Source organism: Melospiza melodia, chromosome 9 (assembly GCF_035770615.1).
Source record: "Melospiza melodia melodia isolate bMelMel2 chromosome 9, bMelMel2.pri, whole genome shotgun sequence".
Lineage (NCBI taxonomy): Eukaryota > Metazoa > Chordata > Aves > Passeriformes > Passerellidae > Melospiza > Melospiza melodia.
In genome coordinates this window covers 10,805,337-10,830,496 of record NC_086202.1, presented here as the reverse complement: position 1 = coordinate 10,830,496, position 25,160 = coordinate 10,805,337, and the positions used below count along the sequence as shown (strand labels likewise).

Below are 25,160 nucleotides of genomic sequence, written 5' to 3'. Positions count from 1 at the left end.
ATACACAGCCCTGACACACACAGGGAGCTGCTCAGCCTTGCTGCTCACACAGTGATTGCAGAGAAAGGCCCAGGTAAGCGAGTGCATGACTACCAGTGGTCAGAGAGGAAAGCACTCCATCAGCTCCTCCACAGGAACTGTAGAATCCTCACCACCCTGAATGCAGGGTGTGTGCAGATACTAATGCTGCTCTACAGCTTCAGAAAGATCCATACAAGACACTTGAGCACACACCTCTTAAGACATTTTTCACTCCCCATTACCACCTTCATACATTGAACATACTCCTCAGCCAACATACATACTTCTAGGAAAAAGTAATTTCCAGAGTGGCAGGGACATATACCATAGCTATAGACACACCACCTCACAGTCTGTTATCACCTCAGTCATGGATTGTCACAGGTGGGACTGTCTTGCTGTGGACCATTCCAGCACAGCCTGGGCAGACACAGGAACTAGAAAGGGCACTCAGACACAGTGGTCAGTGATTTAGCTCTTCCCTCACTTTAGGATGTGGTCACTAGGACAGCCTTCTTGTGAACTCAAGGAGACACCATGAAAGAATTTTTATTTCTTTGCACCCAGTCCAATTCCCTGCTTCACAGCATTGAGCAGATTTATTCTTGATTTAGAATCAGCTTGGAAATTACACACACAAACGTGTTCACTGCAACCAGAAGAACTTACTTCTAACACCTGACAAACATGCACATTAAACAGGCCTTTCTCTGGCATCTTCTCTAATGTTGATGCTTTTTTAAATATACTGCTGCCACCAGAGAAGGACTCATTTGGCAATCTCTCCACTTACTTTTAATTTATCTATGGATTTTTCTCCTTCTCTTGCCTTCCTCTCCATTTTCCCCTAGATCACTATAACAATCTGACTCAGAGAACCATGCTGGCTGGCTCTGTTCTCTTCCAGCAAGAACATCAAACTGAAAGAAAGGTTTGTGCCAGGTTCTGTGTCAGCCAATATTCCTTCTATCTAGACACTCAGCAGATATGATGCTCTAAGTCTGATCCCATCAATTTCAATCCAGGTTGCTGTGTGGTGTCAGATGAATAAAACAAAACAAAAGATTTTCTTTACCCCCTGGGATGTAGGACACCTTTACATAATGCAGTAAAGCTGCTTCCCCAGCTGACAGTAATAAGAGGCAACAGTTTTTCCATGGGCTGCCAGCACTGCAGAGAGATTAATGGTAAAAAATGTCCAAATGACTGAAATGGCAGTGCCCATCCTCCTCCAGTCCATCTGCACTGATGGATAACTCTTGAGATCTCTGGACAATTCAAGGTGGTTTCCAAGTAGAGAGCAGCTGAAGGAAAACTACAGAGCAGAGCTAATATTGAGACAGTGATGGGGAAGTACAGGAAGCATCTTCATCCTCAAAGGCACTCAGATCTACTTTATGACCTTTATTCTAAATGGTCAGAAAAATACCCTGGAGGAGACCTGAAAACAGAACCTGACCCTCAGAACAGCAGCTGAGGATTGAATTTCTCCTCAGCTGAGTGTTCCAGAGGGAAAACAGGCAGGAGAGCAAGAGATGGACAAGGGCACATTAGAAGTCCTATTGTTAGGATCAATTGTCCTAGATTCTAGAAGCCAATGCAAACTGGCATTTGTACCATGAGCTTAAGCAGAGCACACTTGTTCAGAAAAAGGCTCAGGGTAAAAAGGGCGTCAAAATGAAGTATGAGAGTTTCCATGCACATGGGATAGCCCAAGAGGGCATATCTATAACCACTTAAGTTCCCAGAATAGTCCAAGCTGAGAAAGGTGACAAGGACAGCTGAAAATGGCAGTCTCTTCTAAAACAAGAGATTAGGTTGCCAGAAATGCAGCATATATTGGAGAATGATACTACTGAGACTGCTGGGAGCTTTCAGAGCCATAGAGCCAACATGGGTCCAAGCAGCATTTTGGCTGACAGAGCTCCTCTTAGCAACTGTGGAACTGAATTCCACAACTTTTTCCTATGCATCAAAGAGCCATGAGCTGTTCTTCGCCTGAGAACCCACTGGTGAATATAGCAGTAAATCTAGGAAGGGTAAAACTCTGTATTTAGTCATTTGTTGGCTTTGCTGTTCACATGCATTTTATGACACTGATGTGCAAGGAGGCAACTGGCATCATGTGAGCTCCAGAGATAGCAGTGAGATATTTGGAGTTATGACATACCTCATAGAGGTCAATCATCACATTCCCCTCCAGCCCTTGACTACTCTTGACATTTTCCAAGGCCAGGGTGAAGTAGACCCCTCGGGTGTCGGAGATGTACAGATTGTATGTGTCGTTCTGGTTCCACTCCTGAACAGCTGCAAACACCTGATTCTCATCTGTGCTGATAACATGCATGTCCTGGGGAAAGAAAAGAGAGGCAGGTTACTTGGGGGAGCTCTGTGCTGCCATTTCCAATGGCACCAAAGAAATTGGGGAGGAGCAAGGGATATATTTAGGCTGGAGTTTAATGGGGAACTCAGTAGACAATACCGTGGCAATTTACTATTTTATTGTCCACAGCCACTCTAAGTAAGTATTCCATCCATTAATATTTTACACCAGCTCTCTTCTGCCAATTTTCAAAGTAGTAATTAACTGATGAGGTGTTAATTGAACATTACCATTAGCACTACAGCATTAAACAGCAGCACTTACACTCCCCTTACCAACACCTTCGTTTTAATGAATATTTTGTCTGAGGAATAGGAAGGATTGTTTATTTGTTAGGGGTTTTTTCTGTTTAGCATCTGAGTGATTCCACACATGACGATGGAATCACAGATATTAATAGTGTAGGAGTTTAAAAAGAAGAAGAAGAAGAAGAAGAAGAAGAAGAAGAAGAAGAAGAAGAAGAAGAAGAAGAAGAAGAAGAAGAAGAAGAAGAAGAAGAAGAAGAAGAAGAAGAAGAAGAAAAAAGACCATCTGAAATATCTGCTTCTTGCCCAGCATTCACAAGCCAAATATGCTCAGGACCTGATACAAGTAGGAACTAATGAGGGAACATCTACTGCTATCTACTGTTTCTAATGACAATGTGGGCTGGAGCCAAGGCCCTGGACCACTACACTAAACAGCACACCCCAAGAAATAGAAAAACAACCTTAATCCTCACTAGATATAAAGAACAGATACATAGTTAGATCACCAGCACTATGAGTGAGGTTTTGTTCTACTCTGCTTCTCTGTGTTACAGCAGACAGGAAGCAATGATAAGGTTGCATAAGTGAAAAAAAAAAACGGGAACTATTGAACCTGATTTCCTCTTTCAATGCCTGGAGAAATTATTACCCATTTTATTTTATTTTCCATTACAATGGAAAAAGCCACCAAGAGAGAGATTGTTATAATCAAATTCCCAGGCTCTATCTGCCCAGCAGAGGCACCCTGAGTTCTTTGGTGCCATAAAAATCTGTGGAGGTAGGAAAAGAAATGAAGATTTCTTAGCACCAGGTGATTCCCAGAAGACTCAGCTGTTCAGTCTGTTTTGGGCAGATATCCCAAAGTTATTCTGCTTCCATGAATCTCAGCCAGGACTTTCTATATGCAAAACTGAGAACTTTATCAGAAAATATACTCTTTGGAAGCAGATGCTACTTCTCCCTTCTGCTAATAATAGTCTTTGAAAATTCAGTGTCTGGTGGCTTTTTAGGGAGGATTAATACTTCCAGATGAAGTCTTGTAATTTAAAAATAAAAAAGTAATATGATGAAGAAATTTGATCTATGAATTTGAAAGTGGATTCACCATGGAGTTAAGATTCAGAACAGTTGCTTGTTCATCCAGATCCAGATCTGAATACAGAGTGGATGAATATGCACTTGATTTACTTTCTTCTTTGCACTGGAGAAAATCATGTCCCAGAAGATGGGCTTGATTTGTGAAGGAACAGATTGGCTTAATTCCCGAGGCAATAGGAAAAGTAATATAAGTCCCACTGAGTCCTACTAATTTTGGTGGTGAACAGACATCCTCTCTCAGCTCCAGCTGTGCCAGGAGGAGTTACAGCCACAGCTGTTTGTCAGTGGCTCCTCTTTTCAGACTGTCACCCTGGTTCAGCCTGCTGGCAGATCTACACCAGCAGGTGTTCCCAGTGTGCTCCAGGCAACATTGGCTAGCACAGCTCTAATCACAAGTGTTAATTTCTGCACATGGGCACACATGGGCAGGCTTCTGCATTTAAACATAGGCAGAAACTAAAACTTGCTTTGCCTGGTGAAGGTACTTCTTCATTACCTTACCATTTCATTTAATAGTTTTGTAAAAACTGGAGGAGAGGGGCAAAAAGATACTTTGATCAACACCAGAGAAAACTAAAGACAATTTCACAAATGCTGAAGAAGGAAATGAGTTAATTTATTCACTAGGTGCTTCCTGCATTTGATCAGAGCATGCTGTAAGATGGAAATCTACAGAAGATTCCAGTACGGCTGAAGGAATTTAAGCCTGGGGAAGCAGAGATTGAGATGGAATTGGTATAATATATGTAATGCAGGAAGTCAAAAAAGGTAGCATTCCAACTGTGTGCCTTTGGGAATAAATTAACTATTCCTCTTAATATGGCCTTGTCCAACAGATGCAGCAATGATGCACAGCTTTGATAGAAAAGGATTAGAAATGAGCATCAAACAGATCTTGGACCAGCATCTGGAATTTCTTCATTTCCACATTGGGAAAATTAAAATTAATCAGCATATCATATTATGTATGTTTTTTCAGGATAGGGATTAATTTCTTGGGGAGGAGGAATAATACAAAAAGACAGCCTTCATCTTGATATAGCACAAGCTCCTTACAGAGATGGAAGAGGACAGGAATGTGAAGCAAAGCACCTGTCTCAAACAGTCATTATCACCTTTAGGGGCTCCCCTTGCATTTGTCTACTGAGAGCCTGAGCTTTTTTCTCTCTGTTCCAGAACATACTGGAAGTACATTAATATGCAGTTCTACTATCTGTCCCTTTTGCCTTTTCAAAGACAAAAGTAACACAATGCTGTACATGGGTTTGATCAGGTGTCTCCTCAAGTGACTGAAAGCCAAGGCTTTCTGAATTACTGAACAATTGCCCCTTCTGCATTTGGTCAGGGAACATTTTTCCTGGCAAGGTAAGTGGTAAGGATGTGTAATGCCAGTTTTATTCTGCCAGCTCAGTTGGTCAGAGCATGGGGCTAATAACAACAAGGTTGTGGGATCGCTCCCCAGCGGGCTCTTTACTTAAGAGCTGGACTTGGTGGTCCTTGTGGGTCCCTTCCAACTCAGAATATTCTGTGAAATGTCTGTGAAGATGCTGGTTCTTGCCTTTGCCTTCTGTGAAATTACTGGGGTTGTCAGCTCTTTTAAGGTCTGTATTCTTATTTTTTTTTGTTGTTATTTCTTCTTCCATCAGGTTGTACATCCTGAGGTTGAAAGCAGGTGATGAATTCAAAACAGATGCACCCATCCCATCCCTATTACACCCAATACCATTTAAGACAGGTGTTTTTAAAAGAGAAATTGCTTGACTTGCTTCAATATTCTCAAATGTCTGCCCAGTGCATTGGTCTAAACTGGAGTAAATGCACCCTGTGTGCACTACAGTGTGTGACACAGCCCATATTGTAGTGCTGTCGTATGGAATAGGCAGCATCAACCCCCAGATCAACATCACTGCAACAATTAAGAGGTCTCAATAAAGTCTATTTACAGGGTTAACACAACCTGTATGCACATATGCAGGCATCTGCTTGAATGGAACAGAGTTTCAAGTTTATTTATTTAGGCTTTTAATCAAAGTAGCTACAAGGCTGCTAATGTCAACAAGAATAATATTTTAGTTTGATTTGCTGTAGGCCATCCTGCCTGAGCAGCAGCATCACCTGCCAAGGCTGCCTGCCATCACACGCCTCCAGCTCAGGAGGAGTGACACACAGAGACAAAAAGCTTGGTATTTCCATCTTCAATTCCAGAAGTCACTTAGTACTGTTTACCATATTTGGCCCCTCTTTCTTAGGCTGAAGGAGATGAAAGAGAATTTGGGCATAAAAGAAGCTGTATGTTCCAATTCCTTGAATAATATAACTCTCTGTGCATTTTTCATAAAAGTGACTATTTTGCTTTGATGGCAGCCTCCTAGACAGCCACAGCTCCGCTGCAGCTCCTTCCAAGCCAAACGCAGCTCTCCAGACTTTGAAGATATTCTGAGGTTGTGACAAAGCATCTTTCTTTGGGTCAAATAACATGAATATATTGCTCCAATTCTTGTTCTCCGGAACACATTGTAATTTAACTCTAGCACATTTTCCCTGGGCTTCCAGTGAATTCTTTGAGAAGGTGGACAAAAAATAAGTGTGGGCTAAAGGAAACAATAAGTTTAAAGCAAGCAGCGTTTCTACAGATGGTCTGAATTGGCTGTAAATCACAATTTTTAGTTGGCTTTTACAATAATCATGCTAAAATGCAGCTCTGTTGCTAAGGGCTCTTTCAAATAATACCTATTTAAATCTGATGTGAATTTACAGAGTATTTTCACTTGCTTCGGAAGGAAGTTTCAAAGTATCTTAAAATGTGGCTGAAAATTTTGAGGCAGACCACAGATCTCCTGTGTAAAAGCTAAGACCTCATGGCTTCTGGTGAGGTCCTCACTGTGCTGCAAGCTGGTTTCCAGCGCTGTGAACAGCAGTAAAGGCTCCAACAGCAGCCTAGGGAAGCTGAGGCACCAAAGGGCTGGGTTTGAACTGCAGTCTGTTTACATGAAGGTCACCCAGTCAATCCACGATCAACAGGTCTGCTGGGTTGAAGAATCAAAGACAGCCAGTTGTGAAATTAGCAAAGTTATCCCTTTGAACATTTCTGCCACAAAATCTGACCTTGCTCTTTCTTTTTTTTTTTTTTTCTTTTTTTCTTTTGACAATCCCTGCTTAGTTTCTGGGAATGCATTTATCTTCTGATGTTAGACCTCCTATAGAATCCATAAGATCATTTGCTACCTTTCAGCTTACATCTCACTTAAGACAGACTCTATCAAGAATGAAAAGGCCAAAAAAAAAAGCCTCCTTCTTTGTTAAGAACCCATTAGGATACCAGCTGCAAATTGGTGGTTTCTTCAAAATGAAGCTAACATTTTACACAGGTCTTTCAAAAATTCAGCTTCAGAAGGCAGACATATCCTTTCAATCTCCAATGCTAATTCACCATTGTTAATTAGGCTGGAGACAGAGCAGGCACACAGAGACATCTTTCTGCTTGGTTCCCATTAAAATCTACTAATGAGGCAAAGCACAAAAAGCAACCTATACAAGAGAGTGAGAGGAGAGGGGAATTTTAAGACCAAAAAAAAAAAAAAAAGAGAGAGAATTCCCTCCAAAACTTAATTAATTAAGCATAAAGAAATTGTAATTAACGTGGGCTGTGGTATCTGTCAACATTTCACGCTCATGTCCTTGACTAGCCAAAGTGCTGACTTTTGGTTTTGGTCCTTTCTTGCTTGCAAAAGTTCTGTTAAGGAAGAATACTGTTTTCACTCACTACATGTCATCTTGCAGTTACTTGTGTTGGACTCAGGATCCTCTGTGCAACCCAAATATCTGTAGATTCATATGGGGATTCTAGCAGCAGCAACCTACCTTGGGCAGGGAGTACTTTGGCAGCTTCATCTGTGCAAATGGGCTCCTCCTATAAGAAACGTAGTAATGTGGTCTTCCTCCTGATGTCAGCTGTGAGAGAAGCAGGAAAGTTATCATCAGGTTTGTTTTTTTTATTACCAGAAAGAATATCAAACAAAAGCTGTTAAGAGAAATACCACAGTGTGGTGGCAATCGCTTAAACTGCAGTGCTGTTACAGCTGAGGAATAAACACTGATCCAACTGACAGTGGCTGAAAAAGAAAACAAGAGGAATCCCATTTTCAGCAAAGAGAGACAAAGGCTAGAATCTCATGTGAAAACTTGTGAATAGTGAAGTCTTGACTTCATCTGGGCCATTATGTCACCTCCTTAGAGCATAGCTCTCCTGTGCCTTACAGAACACTCTCTGCTCTTTGCTATCTCTAGGCTGTTGATTACACCAGCACATTGGCAGACATGAGGCTTGATTTTTATTTCCACTTCCAGCTTTGGCTCCTGTGTGGCCCTGGACAAGCCATCACAGGTATCTGCTACGGGATCAGCTAAATATTCCCAGGTAGGGAGGGCAGGAGAAGCTCGGTTGATTTGGTATTATTGTGAATCTGGTCATATATTTAAGTGCATAAATACTGATGGCAGACCTTGAAAATGCTGGGTTAGAGCAATGAGAAATATCATTTTCTACCACCTATTAAAGGAGGGAAAAAGAAAGAAAAAAGCTGTCAATTTTTTCTGGCTTCCAGTGCTGCTGAAGTATAATCAATGTTTGTAAAGTACTTTGAAATCCTTGGATGAAAGATACTGAAGAACAAATATTCCAAGGGATTCTCTGTGCAGAACTTTGCTTTAATTGTTTGATACCTGAGCTTATCAAGACTTTTCTTTAGTAGTAAGTGTTTTAAAATGCACTGCAGTAGTTTGAAATGCAAGATATACAGAGGCCAGGTTCATACCAGATTAAGTAAAATAAGCACTATTTCTGATTTTAAAGCTCTTCAACATTTTTTTGAAGGGAACTGGGCAAAAGTTAGGGGAAGGAAGACCAGAAATATTTTTTAATGAGAGAGTGTGAGTTTGTAAATAAAACAAGTTTAGTGCAAAAATAAACTCCCATTCCTTTATCCTACTGCTTTTAAGCCTACTAATTAATTCCAAATGGCTTAGTTGCAGAAAAGGCAGATGGAGATGAAGGAAAGAAGGGAAGGCTAGAAGGAGGGTGTTCATCCATTCCTCCAAGCACACACAGCCTGGCACAGGGTCATTCCTCCTCTGAAGAACAGAAAGGTAACACCAGCTCCAGCATCAGGCAGGATGGTAAAGAGAAACACTCCAGCTCCTGTGTCAGTCGAGGCACAAACACAGAGCCACTCTGGAGTGAGAGTGTGGCTGAACAGTGACACACACCCCTGTTTTCCCTGCCTCATAAACATTTCCCTTTTGCCTCAGACACACTAGGCACAAAAGCTGTTCTGAAGCATACGTGCCAGATTTATTTGTGGATTATTTAGACTGGTGTTTAAGACTGAGTTCATTAACTGAAGCCAATTAGTAATCAACTAACCCATTGTAAAATATCAATTCCACTCACAAGCATGCTAAAATACAAACTGTCTGGAAGCCCAGTTTAGTGCTAGTGATCTCCAGCTCACCTCCACATTCCCTACAATTCTGTTGTTATTTTTCTCCTCTTCAGCTGATATTAAATGGACACTGGCAGCAGCCTAACGAAACCCACAGTGGTTCAAATCTATTCGCCAGCTTTCACCTGGAACACAGCCTGGCTGAGCACATCCCATCTTCTGCCATTTCACTATAATCACAACTGAGGCATAACAATAAAGCCTGATTACTCCTTTGGTGCTTTCCCTGACTCCCTCCCTTCTTTCTTATTTCCCTCTTATACTGAAAAAAGCTTTGGTCTACTCCCTTGTAATAGCAGATGAGTGACACACACTTTCCAGCTGGGGGGTAAAAGCAGTAATTCCAGAGTGCTGATGAGATTGCAAGGAGTGGCACAGAGCACTCCAGCACACAGAGAACATACTTCAGGCAGGAACTCTATGGCCCTACAGCAATAGGAAACTAGAGCTTAAAGGAACACAGTTAGCATTGTATCAAACTGCTCCAACCCACTCAGTGCCTTTATGGATCCAGTGTTGTCTGAGCAGTTGCAAACTAACACACATGCACACACATGCAAAGGAATGCAAGAAAAAATAATAGAAGACAAAATAATGTAATATAAAGTAGTAGAACACATAAGAGGGGAGGGTGTTCTGCACCTGAACAAAGACATAATCACCCTGGACGATCAGGGAGTTATGGTCAATGTAGCCTGGAAAGGGTTTGCTGCGAGTGGCTTCACTGCAGTTCTGCATCTTGCAGGTGATGTATTGGGCATCTGAAAGGAAAAGAACAAAAACAATACACTTGAGATCCTGAGTGCAGATTCTTCCCACTGTCATAAACCTGTTTGCTGAGGTGGCACTTTTGCTTCCCAGATCCATGTGAAGTGAACTGACACCATCCATTCAACACCACAGAGCCCTTCTTTCCCCTACATCCTTCATAAATCCTTGATTACTTTCTTCCTTTAATATCCCTCCTTCTTTACCTGCCTCAACCTCTCATTATTTCTTTCATTCTGCCCTAGATCAGATATCAGAACTATACATTTTTACCAAGGGAGATCCTTCTGTGATGCACCTCTGTATTTCCTACCGCACTTACACTCTATAGAGTAACTCAGATCAACTTGGAAAGTACCTCAGACCAGCTTCTGTTCAGGGGTTTTACCTACTTTGCTGTTGACAGCATAGGTAGATGCACTCTGGGAGACCTGGGCAATCATTCCACACTCTCTTGTAACTAGAAGTCTTAGCAGTTTCAAATTAAATGGCTAAATACAGCCATCCATCTCACAGCCATGGCAGCCATCTCATCCACTGTCACTATGTGGGATGTCCCCACCTCCTATTCTGAAGCACTGCAAGGTGCCAATCTCATAATCTGTCACCTGAAGAAAAACAATTTGAATTTCTTCATGGGGACAATTTACCCTAGATTCTCAGTAATCTGTTTGGACTCTTCCAGATTCATTAAGAACTTGCACTTTTTTTTATGACAAAACTGAGCCACACAAGGAAAAATTTTGGCTTTTTAACATTCATACTTACATGATAGAAACACTACATTGTATTTAATGTTAAAAGTACTTCTAATCATTTTCCTTGGAGAGACACAGCCCCTTCTTTGATATAATTACCACCTTGAGATCAGAGAAATAGCATTTTACACTGAAATAGAAATGGCTGGAATTTTACCAACTTGTATTTAATCTTGGTTTTAATTAAAATCTATCATTTGACATTTCTTTCCTTGCTTCTAAGGGCTGTTGACTTCTGCTGGAAGCAGACATGCAGGGTTAACGAACCTTCAGGAAAGTTCAGTGAAGGATGATTTTTTTTCTCCGGCATTTGCAGGGTTCTTGGAATATATAAAGTGCTATGTATTATTAGTTGCTGCTGTTTATAACATTTTATGCTTTCGCAGCTCACTGCAAAGCATTAATGAGCACAGCCTGGGCAGCATGATCGAAATGTATTTCCCTTCAGAGGGACATGATTTTTTCCACATTAGCCACGAGAGGGCAGGGAACGACATACTTCCCAGCCTGCTCGTTCCTGTGAGCTCAGGGAAGTTCCCTTTCAGAGCCTTTCAGCCCTCTGCAGCCAGGAAAAGGGGACAGGGGGACACAGTCTCTCCACCACCCAGCAGTGCTGTGTGGTCAGCATGTCCCCTCCTTGCCCTAACAGTGCTGAAAGGTCTCTATAGGATCTCAGAACTTCCTCTTCTCCAGGCTGAGCAAGCCCAGCTGTGTCAGCCTCACATGCAGATGTGTTTCAGCCCTTGATCAACTTTGTGGCCTCCTCTGGACTTTCTCTAACAGGTCCACAGCTCTCCTGTGCTGAGGGCTCCAGAGCTGCACACAGAACTCCAGGAGGGGTCTCCCACTCTGCCACAACAAAGCTCCCGAGTGAAATATGTGCCAATCCTGAGTTCAGCAAAGCAGCCTCAGTTGAAATGGTGCTACTGCCACCTGAGCTGTAAAAAGTCTGGGGGATTAAGGAATCTCCTCCACAAGAGATTTTAAAGAGCAGGCCAGGTTGACATCCATTAGAGGAGACTGAGGTTTTTTGGATTGTGCTTTAATGGAGGAATGGGGACTATCCCTATTTCTGCTGTGATCACAGGAGTCTGTGCAGCAGTGATTGTATCATTGATGAAGATTTACTAAGGCAATTCCTGTGAACTTTTACAGTGCAATTCTCTGTGGCTTCAATTCTAAAATGCCAGTAATAACTACTAAAGGGCAGAGCACTGAAATTGCTTAAACTAATCTCCCAAACAGCCAAACACTGAGATGTGCACAACAGGAAAAGCTCCTTTTGCTACAGGAGACAGAAAGGAGAAGCAGACTTCTTGCAGTGCCTGGTTCTCACTTTTTTTCCTAGGGGAAGATTTTCTGTGTTCACATTAACTCAAGGATTTTTTCCATTTCATTCTCGCGGACATTTCATGTGACTTCATTGGCAGAGGTTTGTAATTTAGCATTAATTAATGTCAATTAATGTATTCAGTTGCTAAGCTCTGGAATTAATTTCATTAGTTTTCTCGCACAGATGTTTTCCCTGCCATAGGTAATTAGGACATTATGCTTTTCATTTCCAGAACCCTCACCTCCAACAACAGCTGCTGTTTTTAATATACAACAACAAAGTCACACTGTGCCTAGACAGAAGAACATAGCAACTCCCAGCTCTTACACCCCCAGATGCATTCATTTTTGACAGGTTTAGACACCCAGAGTAGGAATCTTCTCAGGGAACGGCAGCTATTTCTAAAGAGGAAGCAAGAAAAGTCACAGAACATAGCAGTGGAGACATCTTGTAAGGGAAATCTCTGACAAAATTGATCTGTTTCAGTGGTGAAAGAGAATTGCAAAAGCTAACACAGAAAATGTTAAGAGCCAGGGGGACCCTGTGCCATGAAATATTTTACTTTTTCCATTTAGCTTGAGCACCATGCTTGTATGTTCCCAATGCAAATGGATCCAACCTGTCCCAGAGACATTTCTTGGCTCAGCTGGTGGAGAAGGAAGGTTATTGGTGGTTACTGGAGGCTGGTTGGCCTCTGGAAAGGTAAACAGGAGAGTTTTATATCCCTTCCTAAAGTAGTGGGACTATCCTTCAGGATATTTTGTTGACAAGTGCTTTTTTTGGATTAAATATCAAACCCTGACATCCACTGCTTCCTAGTGTAAGCTTGCAGTTATGTCTTCTCAAAACCTTATCAGATCACAGAGAGAGTCAGAGAAAATGGTCACTCTACTCTGCAAATGCATAATTTATATTTTTCTTGTCTTTAGTTCACTGAGGAACGTGTCTTTTCCTCTATCAATTAGTCCACTGGGGACAAATCAGGAGTTTTATACAATGTAGTAAATTATCTGTTTCTCTCACATATTTTCTGTGGAGCATCCCAGCTCATTACTGAGCAACTCAGACATTAGGGACAGTTTCTGCTTTTGAAGCATGACTGGCATCCTGTAACTAATGACCCATAAGAACATGGTAGTGACATATGTCACCTGAAAGACCCAGGCCTGCAACCCTTCTCCCTCAGTGACTAATAAAACAAGTCTAGGTTGCCTTGGCAGGGCAGGTACATCTTCAGCATTCACAACCTCCCGTGGCAATGAATTCCACAGTTTAAATAAATGTTCTCCTGTACTTTAATCTTTTGGTTTTTTGAGAAACACATGAAATGACTGTTCTTTATCCATTTCCATCTGGTCTGAACGTTGATTTTTGAAACATGCATGGTATGGGAATATGCTCACAACTCTCCAGGACTCAGCAACTGCAAAGCAATTAACCAGTAATGAAGATCAGTGAAACGAAACCATCCCATTTACTAACTATTCACAAATCTGGTTTTATCCTGCTGCTACTCTTTCTTCATTGCATGTTAGCATCAAAAATCTTTCTTTACACAGGGAAGTATATCCTCCACCATTTCTGGGATAAAACTATAATGAGAAAAACTAACAGATGTCCTTCTCCAGGACAAATACTAATCATGATCAAGAAAAAAACCTAATTACAACCAGGAAAAGAAAAAAAAAAATCACTGCACAGGTTTAGGGGACTAGGGGAATTAATTCACCACTGTAGCTATGTTAGGAAAAGACTGCCAGGCTAGGCTGCCTACTCATTTTTTCCACAACAGTGATTGTTTTATTCTTCCCACCAATTTCCTGTGAAAACAGAAATTAAGGTACTAGTGCAACTTTGTGATTCAGGCACTTTTGGCCAGATGCTCAGTCCCTGTGGATCAGCAAGCAGAACATGTCTGCTGGCCCCAGGTGAGACTTTGGTCTTAACCTGCATCACAGCAGCACCTAAATTATCTTTCAGTAGGAAAAGCTGGTATGTAAATCAGGACAGCAGAAGAAAAGCAAAGGAAACAAAACTACTTTTTAAATATCAGGAGCTCTCTAAATCTTTGCCAGCACATTAGAAAACCCCTTAGCTTCTTTCATCCATACTTTAAAAAAAATTAAAAACTTTACTCTAAATAAATTGGTCTCTTATCTACAAAAGCAAAGGTATGGCTCATAAATGTAATAGTTGTTTTACTGTCTACAGAAGCTGTCATTCAGACATCCCCTGAGTCAGTTTTGCCATTCTCTGGAGGGCCACTGGGTACCCAGTTAGTTTCCAAGTGCCTTGTAGGAATCCATCTTTCTAATTTGCACCAACAGTCTGGATTTCTCAGTAGGCACTACCTGAATAAAAATTACCTCCCATTTAATTAGCTTGAATCAGGCCTTACTGGGATAACCCTACCAAGCTCAAATCAGATAAGCCTGTTAATTTTAGGATCCTGTGTATTCTTCACAAACCTGAACCCCTATGTGTCATTAAGTTTATACCTTCTGAAAGCACTTTAGGATGCATTTGAATAAACCCAGATTTAACTTCCACCATCACCCTGCCCGCTGTTTGTGGTGGTGAATGTAACAAAGAGAAGCTTATCGTGTGATTAAGAACCAGAGGGGATTAACTGTCTTACTGGGGTGTTGCCCTGAAGCCAGACCAAAAAAAAAAAAAAAAAAAAAAAAAAAAAAAAAAAAAAAAAAAAAAAATCACAATTCCTGCTGACTTTGCTGGCTTGCCTTTGATCCTGTTCCAAAATCAAAGTGAAACACCGGGGACACCCAAGCGTACAAATGGAAATGTGAGATAACATTCACATTAACTTCTTCCAACAAGAAAAATCAGTTTTACCACCATGCTTTCAGCCCCAGATTGATATGGATTGGGCCTGAAGCCTTTGAAAAATAAACAAAAGCATCACATTCCACAAGATGAAATTTTACATGGTGCTCTCCAAAACTTACACAACAGGATGAAAACCATAAAAGGCAGCGATTAGCCCTGCAAATCTGTCTCCACCAATAGAAATAAACTGAGCAGGCTGTACTCAGCTTGCTCATCATTACCTGCACCCTACTTTGATGAGACACAGTGTGTTCCAGATATCTTTTCTGGAACCCCAAGGGGGTGAAAAAAACCAAGAAAGTAGGGAGAGCGCAAGAAGAAGATTGCTAGCCAGATCCTCGGCAGGTGTAAATCAATGCCACTGAAGTTGTACTGATTTATGCCTGCTGAGGAACTCTTGTTTTGGTCCTTGCAAACATTTTACATCATGTACATAAGCACAATAAATTAAGTGCACAGACAGACCATAATCAGAGAGCAGAGATAGAGAGTTACTGGTGTTCTAGCAAGGAGAGCCCAGCACTCAGGTTGTTCTCTGCCCACTGGGAGATGAATGTCCCTTAAATGCATCACAACTCCCTAAACAACACGCGTAGTGCTTCATCTCATCAACTTTAATGACTTCTAACAGCAGTGTTTTGTGCTGAAATAGATGCTGCCCTGTTAGAATATTTCCTTTTAGCATGCCCCAAGAAATAGAAAGCCTCATGTTCCCAGCCTTGCTGCCACATCAAGTAAGTGAAATTGAGAGGAGAAATAATAATCATAGATCACAAATGATAAGAAATAGAGATAATACATTCTTTCACTGTCACTAATCCTACATCTCTTGAAATGAAAAGACCTTTAAAACTTTATGGTTTCTATCACAACTATCAAAATTCATATTCCAAAAAAGTTCTCTTTCCAGTTAAATTTCCCAAGTTAAAAACCAGAATGCCTTACAATTAAATTTTCAGATATTTTTTAATTTTCCAGTGACAAAATGCACATCTTAAATGGCATCACTACATTTGAGGGTACAATTCAAGGGGGAACTTTATCAATTTAAAAAGTAAGTAATCGAAGGCATTATAAATACTTCTGTACTGCAAATGGTAAAAACCTTCCTGTTATGTTGCAGGAAAACTGCTATTTACTGAGGAAACAATATGGAATTAAAATGACTGGATCTCTGGCAGCTGGGCATTCAGTGTGATGCCTGCCTGAGGCAATTCAGTGTTGTGGAAAAGAAATCCATGGAGAAAGATCTGCAAAGGCAGTGGAGCTCAAAGATAAACCTGAGAAAGCCTGGATGGGAGGAGAAAAGGCCAGCAGGGGGCTGAGTGTGCCTGAGAGAATTTACAGCCAATTAGGAAAATATTTTGGAGTTGCAGGTAAAGGAGGCTCCCGGAATAGGAAAAAAAACCCAAAAAACACCTCAAGAGGCAAAGCAGGGAAAGGAGCTGATGAAAGTGAAGGACAATGTCAGGACATGCAGTATCAGTGAAGAGCACACTCAGACTGGTCATTAAAAGGTTTCTAATTGGGTCTTTTCAAAGGTAGCACCTAAGGCGGAGTATCCCAGGTCTGCTAAAACTATGAAGCTATGAACAAGGTAATGCTATGTACTGTGTGAACAAACAGCAGCTAGACTTCATGACCCAGGAACTTCTCTTCAGTGTCATGTTCCCATCAATAAAAACCATGTAAGAAGAAATAAAAGTGTTGTGTGTAGTAACTTGAGTTACTGCTTATCACCTATTTATTCCTCCTTACCATGTTCACAGCCTGGTTAACCCAACTTTTTGCCTTGCTGGAAAGGCTTCTCTTCTGACAGACCTAAATTGGAACAGCCAAACTCCTTGTACTACATGAGTGAATCACTAAAAGAAGTGAGATTTCTACTGTTGTGTTGTGTGGTTACAAGAATATGAGGAGTGCCCAGAATACCACAATATTTGGAAGCTGATGTACTTACAGCCATCCACTGTCCTTGCCTCCAGGTGCACAAGGTCAGGCTCTCTTCCATTCCCCATCATAGACCTGTAAAAGGCAGATTGAGACAAGGGCATTAAAAACAACATATACCATGAATTTCTGAGATATTGCTTTCAAAGGAGATACTCTTTAGCTGGACATAAAATCATACTCACAAATAAGAACTGATAATTTTGAAATAGTTTTGGAGTTTTTTCCTATTATGAACTTGAATATTTTAAAGAAATTCTACTATTTTATCTAATAAATGCCATTGTACTTATGAGTTCTTTATTTCTAACCCCTTTACTTAGCTTCTTTCCACCTGGAGATTCATTCCTGTTCTTGTTGGCACATGAAATTTTGATGTTTCTCCTTGTTTGGTCAGAAGGATGCGTTTCAGTTCATAGTGGAATACAGAAGACTTTAATTGATGGGATAATAGTATTTGCCAGCATACTAATTATAGCTGTTCCTTTATATTGGACATTTTATGCACATTTGCTTAATTGACACTCTTAATGATCAATGTTCCCTCATTAATTAAGAAGTTTTAAAACCTCATTTTATCCTGAGACATTTTATCACTTCTGATCTAATAAAAACAGTATTCCATTAATAAAAGTGTCACATTGGAAATCACTGTTTGTTCCCTCTGAATTACCAAGTAACAAAGTAAAGGCATTGAGCAGTGCAAATAAGGAGTTTATGGAATTAAACTTCACTTCCATTGTTGAGGTTCCCCTGGACTGGCACTGGTGGCCTCATCAATTCCCTGGAAGATTCCAAATGGGCAGTGGTTTGATGGAGAGCCTGAATGATGCACAACTGCTCTCGGTGCCAATCCCACTGCAGAGCTGCCTCAGCAGCATCTCTGACAACCTGCCTTGTTTCTGGTCTTGATCCTATCACCCAAGTCACAATCTTGGATTAAAGCTGAGGGTTAAACAACCAGTTTCTTGTCAGCTGCCTGACCTCCTAGTTAATAGAAGCATGAGGAAACACACACATTCATTTCCAGTGATAGAAAAATTAGATGTTCTCTTCAAACCCTCATTATTTTTCAGGAAATCAGAAGAGAGATTCAAACAGTGATTTAGACCTTAATTCAGTTCCCACTGACTGCAATCAGAGGCACCTCCAGTACTTAATCATCATGTGCATTAACTAATAACTATTATAAAAATGTTAACAAGACTGTGTCCTGATTAATCCTTACCTTTGCTTGACAAAATATATAGCAATTCACTAGCTGGAAAAGGTTCCGTTCTCCTTTGTTGGGGACTGAAGTTCAGAAAATACTCTGAACCAGCATTGCTTTTACCTCTTCTCCATTTTTAATAAAGTTTATGGCAAGGTGTTATTTCCTTAAACATCCAACTTCCACTTAAAATCTCTGCTTCCTGACAATTGACACCAAGTGAGGGGGGAAGGAAGCACTTTCCTAAAGGCATTTTTATTAGGCCTGCTATGATCAGCAGATTTAGGGCCAAAATGTGGGGCCTGCTCATTACAATTCAGTTCAAGATAGACAGATGCCAGTGACAAACAGCTCTAAAAAATCTGCACAAGGACAAAGCTAGCATAACTCCTCTTTATTCTTGTTTATTTAAGTGGGATTTAAATACTGGAACTGGAATATTGGAATAGCCCACCTGGAACTGGGCTATTGCAGAAGACACAGTTCAGCTTTGTCAGTCCATTCCTCCTCCTGACCTCACACACCTCCAGGGGATGTGAACTCTCCAAAGAAACAAGGAATCGATTCCACAAATTTGAGTATTTTGCCTCTTAAGAGTGCAACGATGGTGCTCATCCAGCCAAGTACGTGAGTCTGCACTCAGGTGTTTTGTGAATTTCCTACTCACAATATTATTCTAACCCCAAGAGAAACACCTTTTGCATCTTCTCAGGCAAAGACAGCCAATTTTATGAGCCATAATTTACATCAAACTTTTAGGTGCCGTAAGAGCAGCATATAAAGATCTGGATCCCTCAAGCCCTGAAAATAATCACCTGCATATTACTTAGTCTCAGCCAGTATTGGGACTGTAGTAGCTTCAGTTCAAGGTAGAATTAAACCATCAGTTGTCCCAAGGGGGCACAGAACAAGGCCAGCTGAAAAAGCTGGTGACAAACCTCCAGGACTTCCTTTCTTCTGATGTCTCCTAACCCCTGCACCTTAGGAATGTGATGACAAAGATGAAAAGTAAGGTCCAGAGGAGGAAATTCATAAAGAGGGCATCTGGGGTATAGTCAAGAGCCATATCCGTGACTTCCTATCTGCCAGATCTTTCTCCCTACATTAGAAAGTACACATTTCATTGCTTTGATATACAACTGGCTTTATTTGTGACAGCACAAGGTCATGGTCAGGCCCATAATATTATATGCCAACATGAAAAATCAGTTGTAAAGAACATGAAAAATACAAATACACATCTGCTCAAATAATTATTAACTGAACAGAGCTGACAGCCAGAAACATATCAGTTCCATCTGGATTCTGCTGAGAGCTTACTGACCAGCATTTTTGTAATGTCACATTTTTTGGATCAGGCTGTCTTGTTCCATGGTAGCCCTAGGCTATTTCGTTATACATCTCTCCATACCACCTGAAAAGCCACATAAAGTAATATTCATCTTACCCAGCTGTACATCACAGATGTACAGCTTTAACTAATCACACTCAGCTCTCTTTGCAGGCAGAGAGATGAAACAGGCAGTTTTCACTCTGGATCAGCTGAACAGTGTTAGATACGACTTTGTGAGAATTTATCCTAGAAAGGCCTGTTTCTCTCCATTGAATTTAAGATGTCTGGACACCCACACTACAGACACTCACATGTGATCACATAAAGGTCCCAAAGTAGGAAACACAACAGACCTGAAATATGTTTAATATCTAATTTTAAAAACACAAATTACAGATGAAATATGGATTGCAATTAAAGGGGTAATTGAATGTCCTGAGCAGTCCTTTTTCTGAGAAATTTTTTATATAGCTTACATCAGCCTTATTATTTACTCTAGAACATATAAAAGCCTAGGAGACATTCAGAAATGTAATGTTGACCACAGTGAGCATATACAGGAGATAAATATCGTGCTTTTGGTTGTGCAGCCCCTGAGAACATGCTCTCTCTAGGAAGACAGACATATCCTTTCACATCCATAGGACAATCTGTTCCTAAAGCATCTACTGGAAAAAAGGTGCTAGGAACTGTAGGATGTATATCAGAATTCCTGAATTTTCAGTATGTCAACCAAATCAATCACAACACTACCAAGCATCCAGCTAGTCTATCAGAGGGTTTTCTTGTCTCCTTCATGGCTGGGGAAAAAACCAAAAGCATTATCCTTAGAAGCTGAGAAAGTCAATGTACTTCTACAAGACTGAGTATTAAGTAACAGTTTTAAACCCATGGTGTCAATATGAAAAAAGAATGAATAACTGATTACAAAGAAATTCCATTTCTGACCAGATTGGAAGGTTCTTAAACCAAAGACAGGATGATCAAAAAAAAACCAAGCTTCACATGTGGAAGAAGGAAACTACATGCTGGATGGGCCCAGGAGAGCACCAAAGCCTCCAACTCAGTGTTTGTAACTTAATGCAAGTGCCCACTGTACCTCATTATCTTGTGTGCACATGGTCAGTGCAACATGGGCAATGCACTGCTTCCCAAGGTAGATGAGGAACAGTGCTGTGTGCTCAACAGCTGATAAACCAAGCACCCTACAAAGAACAGGGGAACACATCAACAACATTCTGGGACCCCCTCTGTTACTGACTTCTCTCAGAAATCTCTCTAAAAACAAACAATAGTCCCAAATTAGCCATTCCCTGTTTTGAGCAACTTCTGTTCTCTATGCTGGCAGTGCTTTCTTCTCATATTTCTCAAACCCATTCTTCCTTTTCAGCATCTGCTCTCAAAGACCAAACACTCATATACCCACAAACTTTTCTTCTTCAGTCTATGTTTTCACTTTGTGGTAAAATGCCAGCATGTCCTTTGTCCGTCCCTTTAATCTCAGGCTTTCTGTAATACTCCCAGAAACTTAAGGACACCGGGGATATCCTTGCAAGGCTTACTGTTGAATGGTGCTTATTGTATTTTTGTGATTAACTTCAAGTGTTTTGTTGGTATAATTGTCTGGATGTTTTAAAAAAAGAAAAAGGAAAAGAAAAAGAAAAAAAAATCTTTTGGGAAAAGGAGGATTTAGAAAAGCCAAAGAGAGTGCAAGGCAGTGACCCCACTGAAGATGCTTACATTTTGAAAAATTTAGGACCCCCACGGTCCTATTACAAAGTTGCTTCCTAAAATTTTAATCACTATCAAGCCTGCTAAGTAGTTATCTGCACTTGAGAGCCTCACAAATCGATAGCACTGGCTGCAGCACAGTAATTGCTCTGAATGCAGATTCCGCATCCACCGTGAGAAGCGGCACAGGGAAAAGACCCCAAATCATCCCCTGGTTTGGAACTAGGCTGAACTAAACAAAAGCAGCCTGGCACTGCCCATAGCACAGTAAATGCTAGTTGGCATATTTCTGCAGTGACCAACCCCTTGCCATCTTCTCTGTCTGAAACATTTCTAAAACCTTGGCTTCCTTGGCCCGTCAGCTCCTCTGAGCCAAGAAAATTCAATAGAGACCCTGTTATCCTGGGGTTTCCACCTCTTCTATCTTTTTTCACTTCTAGGGACAAAAGCAATTGTTTATGGATGCTGGGAACTGATGAGGCTTGCAATGCAGTCAGACCACTCAGAACTGCAAAAAGGCATCATTGTGAAGAAAGCAAAAGCTTCTACTTGCTGCACCTAATTTCAAACTACCATTTTTTCATAAACAATGAACTCAAAACACCAGACAATAAGGGCTGCGTCTCAAGGGTTTGTGCATTCTGGAAAGCAGCTTTGGGTGCCTTTGGTTCTGGATGCTTGACTTCAGACACAGACACACTCTATCTGGGACTATATACACAAGAAACTCAATGGCAGTCTTTTCATATGTATTTCTTGTATCATACATGCTCACAGCAGCCAAGATCAAACATCTTTTAAGACAGGCAGTAGCAGACATTGTTATTTTACAGGATCTTTGATGCAAATGGCCCAGAATGCCAAATCCTACCATGCCCTTTTCACAGACAAAACCAGTGTGAACATCCCTCATTCATTATATGGACACAGAGGATTTATGCAGCTTTTCCATGTCTCAGAGGAAGTGACCCAATGCCGAATTAGGACTCCTGTGCCCACACCTCACCTCCTTTGGGGGTAAACAGGTATGACTTATTCATGCAGCAAAGGCTGGCAGACAAATGACATAACAGCCTGTTTCCACTAAGGTGGATGGAATGAGATCCACACAGTTCTGGCCATTTTGAGATTATCAGCACTGAGTGGGAGTAGCTCAGATGTGGCTGCAGTGCAATGCCAAACAGAAAAGTGGCATTGCTTGGAAAATTCAGTTTGACTACTTAGCATGAAAAATGCTTATGTGCCTCAGCTGCATTCCACAGATGGCTTTGTTCTTAACAAGCTATGTATCTAAGATGCCTCCTGACCTCAGCAATCCCTCTTCCTAGTCCCAATTTGAGCAAATCCCCATCTCCACATACACTGCATTACACAGAAAGACTAACTAGCTGCAACAGTCATGTGGAAGAGGGAATGTACTCCTAGAGATCCTTATGCCAAAGTTGTCCTATGAGCATAAATATTCTAACAAGCTTTATCCTGTCACAATAAAGCTATAAAGTTGCTTTGTTCAGCACATGATAATGGCTTTGTAATTCAATTATTGGTAGAATTTGCCTTTAGGGATTTATCTTCCTTTAGCCTCAGCACTCATGCGAATCCCTTATCGTAAATCTTGCCAATGCAAAACCAGCTCCTCCACTGCCTCTGGACATATCCTGTCACTTCATGTTAAAAAACTGGCACCTTCCTCCAGCTCAGTGAATGGCAGATTACTGGTTTTGTTTTAAAGGACAGAAGGAAAACAACAACAACAGTGGATGATGCTCATGTTGTCCATGGCAGCATCAATTTTTTGGTCCCACTGATGTTTCTATACCACTAAATTCTAATTTCCATTCACAAAAATAGTAACATGTAGCACTGAACAGGGAGCTTTTTGTCCAAAGATACAAAAGCACTTGACAATCAACCTTTAAGTAACCTTCCCTGCATGGTACTGATTTGTTCAAGACCTATGGAAAAGTACAAGACAAGAAGACCAAGTTAGAAATAGGGGCTGAGGAAAATTTTTGTTCTCAGCTTTATAGATAAACTTCACTGATTAGTCAAGAGCACAGGGGCCTCATTGATTTGACCAAGATCACACAGTTGCTATGTGGCAGAGACAAAAATAGAGCTGAGAGTCCTCCAGGCTCCTTTTTCTTTTACTACTATATTGACTCCATGAGGACTTTGCAGATACTCTCTGTTCCTTTTTTTGCTTGCAGAGGTCAGTGAATCTGCCCCAGGGAGCAGAGTGTGGGAGGCAATTCTTGTGGTTTCTTTAGTTCACTCCCTATTATGTGAAATTTCACAGATTTTACTATTCCTGGAACATACTTTAAAGACTGCTTTCCAGCTCTAACATCTCCCAACCACATCCTCCTGACATGTTTTAGAAACACGGACAGATTCCAGATAGCCATAAATCAGCAATTCATTTCTTTACATCTGGCTAATAAATCTCCCCTGACCATAATTTAATTAGTTTTCCCCTGCTACATCTCTGCACTATTCTTTCCCACATGGTGCAATCACATGAAATGATACAATTTGGTGCAATTCAACTGGCAGCCACTGGGCTAAATCCATGCTATGGTTTGCTTCAGTCAGTTTGTCACCCTTTCTTTAGAACTGATAGAAAACAGAAGTGCAGTGAGTAAAGCCCAGCTTCTCCTAATTGTGCCAACTCACAGCACTGACCCAGAAAAGCAGGTGGTTGTTGCTGCTGACACTGAAATAGGTGAGTCGGTAACTGGGGTTAGCGGTGAGACTTTCAGGCTGTGGGCAGTAACTTTTACTCTCACCATCCCACCACTTTTCAGAGCCCCAGTGCATAATGACCCACACTCTCCACACTCTGTTGTCTACATACCCCACAGCTTTGAGGGCAGCAGCAAAGGAAGCCTTCTCCCCTGCGACAGCTCTCTGTGGGATGCTCCAGAGAGGAAACTTAGCTGAAACTCTGAAATAGATGGATGGAAATTCTCAGGAGGCAGCTGCCTATTGCTGGTAACACAGGGTGGGAGGAATGTCTTAAAATGAGGATCTAAACTAGGTGGATAAAATTCAGTTAACCAGGACTAGATCCTGATTTTAAGATAGCCTTATATCTCTTTTACATATATTGTAGGAAACTTAAGACTTCAAGCTGGAGGAGGAAAGTACCCTCTAGTTACAGCCTCTGAGCTCCCCTCCTCGGCATCATGAACCAAACCTACCTGATTTACAGCTTCTCTGCTGGTACAGCTAATAGGATCACAATTTCCCACTGTGTCTCTCCCACCTTGCAGTGCTGTGGCCCAGCCAGGCAGCTCTGGAGGAGGCCAGCAAGTCATGTAGAGCAGGAGAGGAAAGTAGCACAGTGTGCTGCTCATTAAACATACAAGAGAACAGAGCAGCGCCACCTTCCTGACACAGACCCAGACAAATCCACAGGTGATTTACCTGTGCACTGCTTCACCTTGTCAAAGTCTGTCCTTTACAGAGAAAGCAGCTCCTAATTCCAATGCCTGCTGGAGACTGACACACCTTCCAGGGTCCTGCACAGCACTGCAGGCTCCTGTTACTGATCAGCCCCCAAACCAAGGTTCTGAACATGGTGAATGGATGCCTGCCTACTTCTGCAGAACTTTAATGAGGGAAAGTGGGTGATGTAGAAAAGCTGAAGCTCATGGGAGTCTGTACTCCTTTATAAAGTATCTCTGGGTGATTTTTTAAGAAATAGCTGCTGAATTGGGAAAACTGAAACACACCAACCTATGCATCAACCAGACTGGGTCCCAAAAGGCTTAATCAGATGAGCATTTACTTCATTCACACCTGCTGAAAACAGTCGTGGGTTTCTCTGGCATGTACCCATAACCACCATATTTAAGCTATGAAAAAACATTTTAAATTAAATTTCCTCCCTTCAACTCACTGAAAAAGGCTTGTGTGTTAGATCAAGTGGATGATTTCCTGGACAGGCTGTCACAATGCACTTTGATTGGCATCT

At 41.2% G+C, this 25,160-nt stretch overlaps 1 protein-coding gene across 3 annotated transcripts in view; it reads right to left on the bottom strand.

Moving 5' to 3' along the window:
• Nucleotides 1-25,160, bottom strand: part of LOC134421856 (VPS10 domain-containing receptor SorCS1) — a 258,672-nt gene that overhangs the window by 60,206 nt on the left and 173,306 nt on the right. For all 3 annotated transcript variants that reach the window (XM_063163233.1, XM_063163235.1, XM_063163234.1), the window contains exons 6-9: nucleotides 16,918-16,982; nucleotides 9,894-10,012; nucleotides 7,612-7,701; nucleotides 2,192-2,371 (exon numbers count right to left, since the gene is read on the bottom strand). In XM_063163233.1, coding sequence (XP_063019303.1) covers nucleotides 2,192-2,371; nucleotides 7,612-7,701; nucleotides 9,894-10,012; nucleotides 16,918-16,982 — 454 coding nt within the window. The remainder of the gene's footprint in view (nucleotides 1-2,191; nucleotides 2,372-7,611; nucleotides 7,702-9,893; nucleotides 10,013-16,917; nucleotides 16,983-25,160) is intronic.